The sequence below is a fragment of the Bufo gargarizans genome, chromosome 1, assembly GCF_014858855.1.
Source record: "Bufo gargarizans isolate SCDJY-AF-19 chromosome 1, ASM1485885v1, whole genome shotgun sequence".
In the NCBI taxonomy this organism is placed as follows: domain Eukaryota; kingdom Metazoa; phylum Chordata; class Amphibia; order Anura; family Bufonidae; genus Bufo; species Bufo gargarizans.
Window position 1 is genome coordinate 150,577,777 of NC_058080.1, and position 13,603 is coordinate 150,591,379.

Here is a 13,603-nt window from a genome sequence, read left to right on the forward strand (position 1 = left end):
ACCCGGAGGGTAAGTGGGAACTATGAGAGGTCCTCCTTTATGAGGGATAGGACAGTTTTTTTTTAAGGAACTGGGATTCCCAGCCTTAAGCGGACAGAAGGCAGGAAGGTGTTAAATTATTCAGATTAGAGCACCTGCACTGCATACATAAATGACAATATGATAATCCTGTGTCAGCCCCAAGAGGTGACTGGCCAGGAAGTGGTTAAAGCTGACTAAGGATCAGGGGCGGGGCTCAGTGGGCTCCTGAAGGAGGGGGATGCTAGGCGGAACAATTTGCGCCAGTAATGCATCGCGCGTGCATAAACGTTCTGGAGCGGCACGCATGGCTCTCGAAAAAAAGGGCGAATCATGGGGCTAGAAACAGGGAGCGGGAAGCATCCTGCGCTCCCCTCCCTGCCTGTCCGATAAGAGCAGACGCTAGGTCCACAACGAAGCGCTCAGCCACCCGCTGTGATAAACAGCTCCTGCCAGGGGATATGGAGCATTAACCCCCTATGCGCCCAAGTAACCAGGGGGAGGAGAGGGAAGGTCTATAGATGTCCTGGGCTACAATAAACAGAGCCCGGTGCCTGTGGACCCTATAAAAACCAAGAACTATTGCCGCCGGGGGGGCACACATACTTACCTAGTCCTGTGTACTAACTTATCTTTCTCCTCTTCTCTTCACCCTCCCTAAGTGGACCCGCAAGGTCACCTTTTCCAGCAGGGTCACCTCCTCAGCAGCTGGCACCGGAATGGCAGGAGTCTGGCATGGCGGGAGGGTCTTCTTCTTTGGCGGACCTAGGTGACCCCTTGGCTGGCGGGAAGCAGGGGAGCTAGGCTGCCATGGTCCTCCTTTTGCTTCTGTGGGGAGGTCAGCGGTGGACTCCCTCACCGGTCTTGCTCCCCGGGACAACAGAGAGAGGCTGGGCGATTCGGTTTCCCAAACTTAAAAGGAAAAAAATAAAGAATCCATTAAGGAAGCCACCCTGCATAAGGCACGGAGGTCTGCCTCCTACGACACTAAGCTAAAACTGACATGCTCTCTCCAGGCTGGAGGGGGTATATATAGCCTGCAGGGGAGGAGCTAAGTCTTTTTTCAGCCTAGTGTCGCCTCCTAGTGACAGCAGCAAGCTATACCCACGGCCCTGTGTCCCCCAATGATACCAGCGAGAAATTCTCATTCATTTAGTATGCATAAGGTGTATTATTGCTGTGGGTTGTCAAGTGGCAAGACTTTGTGGGCAAGCATCTAATGGCTCATCTTCCATATCATATTTAGTCAACCAAGTGTCCCATTGCATATACTTGAATAATAACAGCTGTGTATTATTATTATTATTTATTATTAAAGTGCCATTCATTCCATAGCGCTGTACATATGAAAAGGGGTATACATACATAATACAAACAATTGCACTAAGCTTAAACAAGACGAGTTACAAACTAGTACAGAAGGAGAGAGGGCCCTGCCCGTGAAGGCTCACAATCTACATGGTATGGGAGAAGGACACAGAAGGTGAAGGGGAAGCTGGTCATGGCGTTATAGAGGCAGCAGGGTCACTGGTTGTAGGCTTGTCTAAAGAGGTGGGTTTTTAGGTTTCTTTTGAAGGATTCCACTGTCGTGGGAGTCTGATATGTTGGGGTAGCAAGTTCCAGAGTGTGGGGGATGCACGGGAGAAACCTTGGAGGTGATTGTGGGAAGAGGTGATAAGAGGAGAGGAGAGGAGAGAAGGTCTTGTGAGGATCAGAGATTGCGTGTGGGGATGTATCGGGAAAGTAGCTCAGAGATGTAGGGAGGGGACAGGTTGTGGACGGCCTTGTATGTATTTGTTCACATTTTGAACTGAATTCGCTGGGCAATGGGGAGAGGCAGAGAAGTAACAGGGTGAGAGGTGTATAAGTCGGGCAGCAGAGTTGAGGATAGATTGGAGGGGTGCGAGAGTACTAGATGGAAGGCCACAGAGAAGAATGTTGCAGTAGTCTAGGCGGGAGATGATGAGGGCATGTACTAGCATTTTCACTGATTCAAAGTTGAGGAAAGCACGAATGCGGGAGAGGTTTTTGAGTTGGAGGCGGCAAGTGGTGGAAAGGGCTTGGATGTGCGGTCAGAATGAGAGGGCAATATCCAAGGTCACTCCAAGGCAGCGGACTTGGTTGACCAGGGAGAGTGTGCAGCCTTTGATCGTGACAGATAGGTTTGTTGGGGGAAAGATGATGAATTCTGTTTTATCCATGTTAAGTTTTAGAAAGCGAGAAGAGAAGGATGATATAGCAGATAGAAATTGTGGGATTCTGGATAATAAGGTGGTGATGTCTGGACCAGAGAAATAGATTTGTGCGTCATCAGCATAAGGCCTCATGCACACGACCATTGTTGTATTCTGTTCCGCAAAACGGGGTTCCGTTGTTCCATGATCCGTTTCCGTGTGTCTTCCTTTATTTTTGGAGGATCACCAGACATGAAGGAAAGTAAAAAAAATGTCTAAGTCAAGTTTGTCAAGCAAATGATAGGAAAAAAACGGACACGGATGACAATCTTGTGTGCCTCCGCGTTTTTTCACGGACCCATTGACTTGAATGGGTCAGCGAACCGTTATCTATGAAGAAAATAGGACAGGTTATATTTTTTTTACGGACTGGAACCACGGATCACGGACGCGGATGACAAACGGAGCAGTAGCCGAGTTTTCAACGGACCCATTGAAAGTCAATAGGTCCGCAGAAAATCACGAAGAACGGAACAACGGACACGGAATGAAACAACGGTCGTGTGCATGAGGCCTAAGAATGATACTGAAAGCCATGGGACAGATATCCCAGGCCAAAAGTGTATACAGAGAAGAGCAGGGGTCCTAGGACAGAGCCTTGCGGGACACCAACAGAGAGGGAAGGAGATGAGGAGGTGGTGCGGGAGTGGGAGACGCTAAACGTCCGGTCTGTGAGGTATGATATGATCCAGGAGAGGGCCAGGTCAGTGATGCCAAGAGATGAGAGAGTTTGCAACAGAAGGGAGTGGTCGACAGTGTCAAAGGCAGAGGACAGGTCAATGAGAAGGAGGACAGAGTAATGTTTTTTGGTTTTGGCTGTTAGTAGGTCATTGGTGACTTTGGTAAGGGCAGTCTCAGTCGAGTGGTGGGGTCGGAAGCCAGATTGTAGGCGGTCAAAGAGGGAGCAGGAGAGGTGAGAGGACAGTTCCGAATGGACATGTTGTTCAAGTAGCTTTGAAGCATATGGAAGAAGTGATATGGGGGATAACTGGACAAAGAAGATGGGTCAAGTGAAGGCTTTTTTAGGATGGGTGTAATGGTAGCATGTTTAGAAGCAGAGGGGAAGACACCAGAGGTTAGTGATAGGTTGAAGAGATGAGTTAGGGCTGGGATAAACACTGTTGTGAGGTTAGGGATGAGGTGGGATGGGATTGGGTCAAGTGCACAGGTGGCGAGATGTGATCTGGAGAGTAGAGTGGTGAGTTTTTCTTCTGTAATGGTGAAGAAGCAGGTTTGTGTATAATTCAGCTTAGGCTGCTTTCACACTAGCGTTTCTATTTTCCGGTATTGAGTTCCGTCATAGGGTCTCAATACCAGAAAAAAACGCTTCAGTTTTGTCACCATTCATTGTTAATGGGGAGAAAACGTAACTGTACCAAACGGAATGCTCCAAAATGCATTCCGTTCTGTTCCCATACCAGAGAGCAAACCGCAGCATGCTGCGGTTTGCTTTCCATCATGGGATGCAGGGCAAGACCCACAATGCAAGACAATGGGGACGCATCCGTTTTCTGACACAACAGAAAACGGATCCGTCCCCCATTGACTTTGAATGGTGTTCATGACGGATAATACAACTGGATCCGTTCATAACGGATGCAAATGGTTGTATTATCAGTAACGGAAGCGTTTTCGCTGGACCCTGCAGGATCCAGCAAAAATGCTAGTGTGAAAGTAGCCTTAGAGTCCCTAGAGTCTAGACACTGACTATCATACACGTTACAGAAAGGGTCAAGGTAGTGAAACCACAAGCCCCAGCGTGTTTCGTTCGCTTGTATGGGAGTGAAAACAGCTGAGCAAGTATGCATGCTGGGACTTGTAGTTTCACAGCAATGTGGGTGCCTATGGTTGCCGACCTCTGAAATACAGGTGTGGTAGGTCATACTGGTGATAACATGGGATTACAATTAGGCAGAAACTTACCATATGTAGTACCCCTGTAATCCATCCATGTTGCCCACTACTCAGGGACTGAAAGAACACTCCAATGGAAACGACAATCTTTTCAGCCTTTATTTACAAAAGCTCTAAAAACAAATATCCTTTGTTGCAAACAGCTTGTATTTTATGCATTAAAAAGGATCACATTGTTACAACACTGTAACTCTGAAAAGAAAAAAAAAAAACTGGAGATATTACAAAGTATAAAGGTAAAGAGTTCCGACTGTATTTTACATAGGTCGATAGTGTGTGGATAAAAACACACAAAATCCATTTGTACGGAAATCTGATTTTACCATCCAACTCCTGGGGCAGGGATATATATTGTAGATCAATGGCCACAATATAAAAAATGTACTGCAAAAGACAGACAGCGTCAACCAGAGGTGTAGAACTGTCCACCACCTAATGATGGCAGCACCAAGGAACCTAAAGCCTAGTGTCCTCCTCATAATGCCATCTGACCACAGCTGGGATATGCAGAGAACTTCCCATGCCAAAGCTAAAACTTTTTATTTTGTTGTTGCAACAAATAATTACATTCTGTAGAAAAAATACAAAATGAAATTGTATTTTCCAGTGTCTATTCCTCTGCAGCGGAGAGATCGCGATCGGACTTGTTGAGCTTTTGGATTGTATCAGTTTTTTTGTTTTTTTTTTACTTGGTTTTCTTTCATTTTTGCATGAAGCTTTTCTCCCCAACAATTCATCAATATCCAAACTTCAAGCACCTAATAAATAATGTTTTGTAAAAATAAAAATGGTGACTGTAGCAGGTAAATATGGATTTAGGGATAAAAAGTCGAGGGTTTCCTACGAGTGCAAAGAGCTGGACAAGCATCAATGATTCCTAGCACCAGAGGCTGCCAGCACCTTGAGATCTAGCAGTCTTCCTCAAAAGAAATGTTCATGTTTTAGGATGTAGACCTTAAGAGTGTATGGATTTGCTATTTAAGGCTTATAAAGGTGGTGGTGGTGGGGTGCACAAGAAATAAGTCATCTGAACTCAGTGCCATACACAGAAGTGCTATGTTCTTAGTCAATAGGTTGTTAAACTATTCAAAAAATCTTGGATCAAGCAATTGGGATTGCCCAGTTGTATTCGCTTACATGGCGAAAGGTTGGGCTAGTGCACAGAGATCTAGCGTAGATAAGGCAAACATAAAAGTGAGACACCAATCTGTTTAAAGGCCAAGTGGTAAAACAGAAAGTGAATGGATATGAGAGATGGTCGAGTTGATAGCCAAAAATATGTTTAGAGTTAAGACATGTAGAAAGTGACTGAGCCTGGTAATAAAAAAAATGTTAGTTTTCCTCTACAGGTCATGACTGCTTGTTGGCCTCTTCTTCATATGCATTCCCAGTGCCGTTCTGAACGTAGGAAGATCCAGACCCCAGGCCGTATAAATGACCACAGTACTTGGCGTCGTCTATGTGATCTTCAAAGAACATCTGAAGGAAGAATGATAGGAAAATGGTTAGACACAGCTATGATTACATACAATAACAGTCTTCATGCTATCAGAAGATGAACCACTGAACTACTGAACCATGAATGTTTTCTATTCTTGCGGTGCTTACTGTCTGAGTTAAAGGGGTAGCTCCCATTCACTGATATAGGAGTTACAGAAACAGCGGAGTGTCGGCTGCTTGGAGGTTTCCAACCGGTGCTTACTCAGGTTATTCCTTTCTCGGCTATGATGGGACAACCCCTTCAAAGTAACTGCTGCTTGGAAAAGGGCCAAATGTGCTAATATAAAAGATAACTATGAAATTCTGTATATCCTCTAAAAAACAAAACAAAAACAAAACAAACTATATACAGTAATTGTTTGCTCATACTAAAGGATATTTCCCACTGAGCATGTTGAAAACCAGTCAAACATGAATGCTGATGATGTCCTTTTCATCATATAAAGACTGGAACCAAGCAGTTTAGTGGGCACCACCAATACACATACAGAGGGAGACTGGACCGTATTTGAAATTGCCAGCGCTGCCGGAGAATGCGGCATATTTATGACAAGGCGCATGCCCCATCTTGAATTAGTTGCACCCTCTGGCAGTCTGTATACCAGAATGAAATCTACGGCGGCTGTCTTCACTTTCGCCAGAAAGCTAATATAAACGAAAATAAATGTGTCGGCCTGCTGCCGCCTCCCTGTCATGCTCCCTTTTCAGAAAGTGGTGGGGGCAGCGTTTAAAGGGTCGCAAACACAGTGTTTGCAGCTTTCTTATGCCAGAAAAGGCAGTGCAGGTAGAACATAAATCTCTCCCATAGTGCCAGCCCAAGGAAGAAATGTACAATACACAAACTCAGGTTCACACGTATGAAGGATGTTTTCCTCCTCACATTGATCTTGGCTCTCTCCTCGTACCCCGTCTTTAGTATTGCTGACTGGTTCCCCTATTTATTGAGATATTTGGGTATACTGCATTCTTGGGCTTGGCAGCTTTGTTTCTATAGCTAGGGTCTGCAGTTTATTGTATATTTGTATGTGTTCACATTGTGCTCATGGTGGTTGATGCATTTCCTACCCTATCATAGGCTGGGGACGTGTGCGGGTGAACGCACATAAAATCCGCACAAATTCAGGAGAATTTCTGTTTGTTTCTGCACCATATCCGCAACTTCTAACAATGGTGTTTGGTGCGGATTAGATGCAGTTTTTCAGAAGATCACACCCTTTATTGGAAAATGGGGAAGCTAAAACCACAAACATAATTGACATGCTGGGGATTTGGAAATTTGCTGGGCAGATTAATTTTGGCACAAAAAAAAAAAAATGCAAAGTGTACATGCGATTAGTGTAATCTAAGGCTACTTTCACACTAGCGTTCGATCGGATCCGTTCTGAACGGATCCGATCATAATAATGCAGACGGAGGCTCCGTTCAGAACGGATCCGTCTGCATTATTTTTAGCATATAACAGCTAAGTGTGAAAATAGCCTCGTACGGATCCGTCCAGACTTTCAATGTAAAGTCAATGGGGGACGGATCCGCCTGAAGATTGAGCCATATTGTGGCATCTTCAAACGGATCCGTCCCCATTGACTTACATTGTAAGTCTGGACGGATCCGCACGCCTCCGCACGGCCAGGCGGACACCCGAACGCTGCAAGCAGCGTTCAGCTGTCCGCCTGTCCGTGCGGAGGCGAGCGGAGCGGAGGCTGAACGCCGCCAGACTGATGCAGTCTGAGCGGATCCGCTCCATTCAGACTGCATCAGGGCTGGACGGCTGCGTTCGGGTCCGCTCGTAAGCTCCTTCAAACGGAGCTCACGAGCGGACCAGCGAACGCTAGTGTGAAAGTAGCCTTATACACTTTGCTGGTGCTGTACTACGCTGTGGTTTTTCCGCGCGCATACCGCAATGTGGGCAGGCGGCCTGTTTTTAACCCTCAGTGTTTGTCATGTCCCTTTTTTGATATTTAATAAAACAGTTATTATTGATAAGGGTGGGTTCACATCTGCGTTCTGGATTCCGTTATGTCTTTCCGTTATAACATTGTTATGACGGAAAATAACGGAATCCATAAGACGGAAGGACGGATCCGTTATGCTGCCCCTAGACTTGTATTATGACGGAATGCAAATCGGAAGCCTTTAAAAGGCATTCCGTTTTGATCCGTCTTAATATAAGTCTATGGGATCTGGTCTAGAAGTCTCTGGTTCCCGTTATGCAAGACGGAAAACAAAGTCCTGTCGACAGGACTTTTTTCTCTGTTCTGCATAACGGAAATGGGACGGATCCGTTATGATTCCCATAGACCTCTATTAAGACGGATCAAAACGGAATGCCTTATGAAGGCTTCCGTTTTGCATTCTGTCATAATACAAGTCTAGGGGCAGCATAACGGATCCTTCCTTCCGTCTTATGGATTCCGTTATTTTCCGTCATAACCATGTTACAACGGAAAGCCATAACGGAATTCAGAACGGAGATGTGAACCCACCCTAACCTTGAGGTGCAGTCCTTCATACATGGTGTCTATTTGGTCATACATGTGACGGCCTAATCAGACGTATATCATGCTGCTTAAGACATGTGGCAAGGTCTTATATGTGGCATACAACTACAGTGAGAAGAATAGTCCCTGAACGTTGTTTACGTACAGGTCAAATAGTCACGTATGAGGCTACCTTATACCCGCCGGCCCCATTAAACTATAATGGGGACTGGCGGAGATCTGACCACAACCCAGCCGTTATGCCGAGTTGAGGCTAGATTTCTATCGATCCCCATCATTAGACAGTTGTCGTCACAGTAAGTATCCTGGAGACCAGACAAAGTGGTCTCACTGCATGGCATTGTTGTAGCAGGGTGCTACAACGATCCATCAGAGTTAAAAGTGAAAAAGCAGTCAGGGGGAGCACTTTTGCCTGATGCAAGATCGCCCCCCTGTGGTCTATATATTAACTCCTTCCTGTCCTGCCTGTGGCAGGAAGGGATTAAATCACTTTTTTTCCATTAAAAAAGGAAGAAAAAAACAAAACAAATAAATAATAATGAAAAATTTGTAAACGAAAAAAAAAAAAAAAGTGACAGAAAATAAAAAAATAAAAAAAGATGGCTATAGCACCTGGTTTTAGCAATAGTATAGCAGACACCCCCCCCCCTTTTTCGTCATAAAAAAAAATGTGCACACTTTTTTACCTTTTTGCTTTCATAAACAAATTTTATATAGGTATTCGTTTTATCTATATTTAGTATAGTTTTTTTTGTGTGCATAAAATATACAAACGCATGCATATTTTTTTACGGTCCGAACAAACAGTAATGTGTGGAGAAGAGTACAAAAAAAAATTCTGCTGCACTGAAAGTTCCCAAGAGCACAATGGCCTCTATAATTCTTAAATAGAAGAAGTTTGGAACGACCAGGAAGCTTCCTGGTAAGAGAGATGACCAAGAAACCAATGGTCACTCTGGCTGAGTGCCAAAGATCTGATGAGCAGATGGGAGAAACTTCCAGAAGATCAACCATCACTGCATCACTCCACCAATGTGGGCTTTATGGCAAAGTGACCAGAAAACAGCCTGAAAAAAGTTGAGGGAAAGCTGAATGGATCAAAGTACAATGATATTCTTAATTAAAACCTGAGTGCCCTGGACCTCAGACTGGGCTGAAAAAAAATATCTATATCTGTCAATCCCTAGTGCAAATCTTGTGGCATCATACCCAATAAGACTAAAGGGCTGTAATCACTGCCAAAAATGTGTCACCTAAGTGCTATGTAAAGGGTTTGAATACTTGTCATTATGGAGAACTGAGAGCAGAACGATGGCAAAAAAATTGATTTTCTTTTTTTTATTTTAGCACAAGGACGCAACATAACACAATGTAAAAAAAAAGTGAAAGGGTCTGAAGACTTTCCGAATGCACAGTATATTCTTAGGATATAAGAAGGACCAGGGCCTCATACCTCTCTCATCTTGAAGAATGCCATTCCGGTCAGTAACGAGTCAGAGCCAGCCTGATGCTGAGGTCCTATCCGTTCCAGCTCCAGCTGTTCAGCCACTTCTTGTAATCCACCCTGATAAGAGACACAAAGAGGAGACCATAGCTGGAATTCTATTTGCAACCCCAGATACTAAAGGGGTATTCCGGTTACATTAAGTTATCCTCAAACTACTAGATTGGGGGTTCTACCGCTGAGAGCGGCTGGCCAGGCATGGGTGCTGCCACTCCATTCATTTCTATGGGAATTCCAGAGATAGTGGAGCGCTGTACTCGGCTATCTCAGAAATTCCCATGCAAATGAATGGAGCAGCCTCATGTATGCCCAAATGGCCTCTCTGTTCATTTAAGGGGGCTGCAGTGGGTACAGGGCCCTCTTTCTTGTGATCGGTGGGGGTAACTTAATGTAACTGGAACATCCCTTTAAAGGATGGATGGCGGCCGGAGTGCGCATATGCGTATGGCTCGCACTGCAAGCGAATCTTGACTTTATTCAACTTTTTTGTTCAAAGGCTAAACTGATACACCATGTTATACGTGGTGCAGGGCCCTGAGGGGATGGTGCATGGCACAGAGGATGTCACTGACGTCCTGCACTACATATATCACGTGCATCATGCCCAGAGTGTTTTCCCCCTAAACAAGCAGATTTCTAATCCCACACAGTGGGTATAGGGTAGGTTTATGTATTTATTACACATATTCTAGCACTTATGGTTCATTCTGTATACAGTGAGCAGGGCGCATGTACATGAAAGCATGGATAACATCTCCTGTCATTTGTAGGATCTTGGATCTAGGATAGGCATTGGTTCCGTAAAGGGAACTATTCGGCTGAAAAGGAATAGGGCTGAGCACCACCGTGCAGAGAAGAAACGGACCTTCTAACTGCAGTCCTTGCATGTTTAGAGCAATCTCATTTGTATACAGTACAGTATACAGCGTGCATCCTGTTTTTTCTTCCCCCTCCTTTCCACTTATCCTGACCACACAATCTAAGACTCTAGATACAATAGTCCCCCCGCCCTGTGTTTGGTGGATAGGACGTGTATAAGGGAGTGAAAATGTCCAACATGTACAAGATAATATTAGGTTTCATTCTCACACAATACAAGACAAACTTCCAGAGCGGTCATTTATCACCATACTCTCCAAGTTTTAACAAAAGCTGCATATGAAGGTCAGATACCCAGCAAGCTGTCATTAACCCCTTAAGGACCTGCGCCGTACATGTACGATGCTGTGATCGGGCGAGTGCAGGAGATACACCCGCCCGATCAGTTGCAGGGGTCCAGCAGTCACTGATAGCCAGACCCGTGCAGCATGTGCCAGCATTGGTGAAATCACTGATGCCGGCGCATTAACCCTTGATGTGCCGCGGTCAGCGCTGACCGCAGCACGTGCGATGTCTTTGCGGGAATCAGAGCTTCCATCGGGTCCCTGCGCTGTGACGGGGACCCGATGGCAGGGAAGGCAGCCCGGTGCCTTCCTTAGGCATCGTGGCTGCCTTCTGTGACAGCCTGTGAGATCCAGCCCCCTGGATCTCACAGGCAAACAGGCTGTAAGTGTATTACTTACAGCCAATGCATTCCAATAAAGAAGTATTGTGATGCATTGTAAAGGGGATCAGACCCCCAAAAGTTGAAGTTCCAGAGTGAGACAAAAAAAAGTGTAAAAAAAAAAAGTTTCAAGTAAAAAATAATTGTTAAAAAAAAATAGGGAAAAAAATAAAAGTAGACATATTAGGTATCACCACGTCCGTATCGACCGGCTCTATAAAAATATCACATGACATAACCCCTCAAATGAACACCGTCCAAAAAATAAAATAAAAACCATGCTAAAAAAAAAAAGAAATTGTCACCTTACATCATTAAAAGTGCAACACCACCAAGCGATAAAGGCGTATGCACCCCAAAATAAAACCAATCTAACCGTCTCCTCAAGATAATCACCTAAAAAAAAAAAAATATGGCTCTCAGAATATGGAGACACTAAAACGTGATTTTATTTTGTTTCAAAAATGATACTATTGTGTAAAACTTACATAAATAAAAAAGGTATACATATTAGGTATTGCCGCGTCCGTAAAAATCGGCTCTATAAAAATATCACATGACCTAACCCCTCAGGTAAATTTAATAAAAACTGTAAAAAAAAGCAATTTTTGGGTCACCTTACATCACAAAAAGTGTAATAGCAAGCGATCAAATCAGATCATATACACCCTAAAATAGTACCAAACAGTCATCTCATCCCGAAAAAAAAAAATGAGCCCCTACAGAAGACAGTGGACACACAAAAAAAAACTTGTCATATTTGGTATTGTTGCGTCTGTAACAACCTGCTCTATAAAAATACCACATGATCTAACCTGTCAGATGAATGTTTTAAATAACAAAAAATAAAAACAGTGCAAAAACAGCTATTTTTTGTTACCTTGCCTCACAAAAAGTTTAATATAGAGCAACAAAAAATCATGTGCACCCTAAAATAGTACCAACAAAACTGCCACCTTATTCTGTAGTTTCCAAAATGGGGTCACTTTTTTGGAGTTTCTACTCTAGGGGTGCATCAGGGGGGCCTTCAAATGGACATGGTGTCAAAAAACCAGTCCAGCACAATCTGCCTTCCAAAAACCAAATGGCATTCCTTTCCTTCTGCGCCCTGCCGTGTGCCCGTACAGACGTTTACAACCACATATGGGGTGTTTCTGTAAACTACAGAATCAGGGCCATAAATATTGAGTTTTGTTTGGCTGTTAACCCTTAAATTGTAACTGGAAAAATGGATTAAAATGGAAAATCTGCCAAAAAAGTGAAATTCTGAAATGTAATTTATATTTTCAATTAATTCTTGTGGAACACCTAAAGAGTTAAAAAAAAAAAACGTTGAAAAATCAGTTTTGTATACTTTGAGGGGTGTAGTTTCTAAAATGGGGTCACTTTTTGAGTTTCTACTCTAGGGGTGCATCAGGGGGTCTTCAAATGTGACATGGCAGCTAAAAATTATCCCAGTGAAATCTGCTTTCCAAAAACCATATGGCGTTCCTTTCCTTCTGCGCAATACCATGTGCCCGTACAGCAGTTTACGACCACATATAGGGTGTTTCTGTAAACTACAGAAACAGGGCAATAAATATTGAGTTTTGTTTGGCTGTTAACCCTTGCTTTGTTAGTGGAAAAAAATGTATTAAACCTCCCTGACGGTATTCCCGACTGTATTAACCTCCCTGACTCTGGGTTAATTTTCGCTGCCAGGAGCGGTAACCCCGAGTCACGGTCGGGGTAACATTGCAGAGTCCCTTCACCTTCTGCCGGCGATGTCCTCCGCTTGTGTTCTGCCAGATCTCTATACCTTGCGAAAAGTCTATACCGGAAGTGACGCGGCCGCACAGGAATCAGCTGGAGGAGGGTGTGCGCGGATGGGCGGAAGCGCCCATCCACTGGCTTAGGAAAGAATCGTTGCAGCGTCGAGATAGAAGTACTTCGTGCACCGCGCGTGTGCACTTAGGGGTATAGAGATTTTGCAGCGCACATGGTTGCATCAGATCTCCCTACCCCTGAGTGCGCACAAATCATCAGTTGCAGTTCATCCTGATTTGATCTGATGATTTGTGCACGCGTGCGCATTCAGGGGTAGGGAGATCTGATGCAACATTTTGAGCTGCAAAATCTCTATACCCCTAAGCGCGCATGTGCGGTGCACAAGGTACTTCTATCGTGGCGCTGCAACGATTCTTTCCTAAGCCAGTGGATGGGCGCTTGTACAGCGCACACCCTCCTCCAGATGATTCCTGTGCGGCCGCGTCACTTCCGGTATAGACTTTTCGCAAGGTATAGAGATCTGGCAGAACACCGGCCGGAATTTTACTTCCTGGTTCTGTTCCCTGTGAGCAGCAGCTGCGCATAGGAGCGGAACTGGGGGTGGGAAATTCAAATAAATATAAAC

The 13,603-nt window shown here is 44.5% G+C and overlaps 1 protein-coding gene across 6 annotated transcripts in view; it reads right to left on the bottom strand.

The window, feature by feature from the left end:
* Positions 1 to 4,251: 4,251 nt before the first annotated feature.
* CNOT7 (CCR4-NOT transcription complex subunit 7) overlaps positions 4,252 to 13,603 on the bottom strand; it is a 48,548-nt gene continuing 39,196 nt past the window's right edge. For all 6 annotated transcript variants that reach the window (XM_044299560.1, XM_044299564.1, XM_044299575.1 and 3 more), the window contains 2 exons: positions 9,618 to 9,728; positions 4,252 to 5,645 (listed from right to left, as the gene is read on the bottom strand). In XM_044299560.1, the coding sequence (XP_044155495.1) occupies positions 5,517 to 5,645; positions 9,618 to 9,728 (240 nt within the window). In that variant the 3' untranslated portion in view covers positions 4,252 to 5,516. The remainder of the gene's footprint in view (positions 5,646 to 9,617; positions 9,729 to 13,603) is intronic.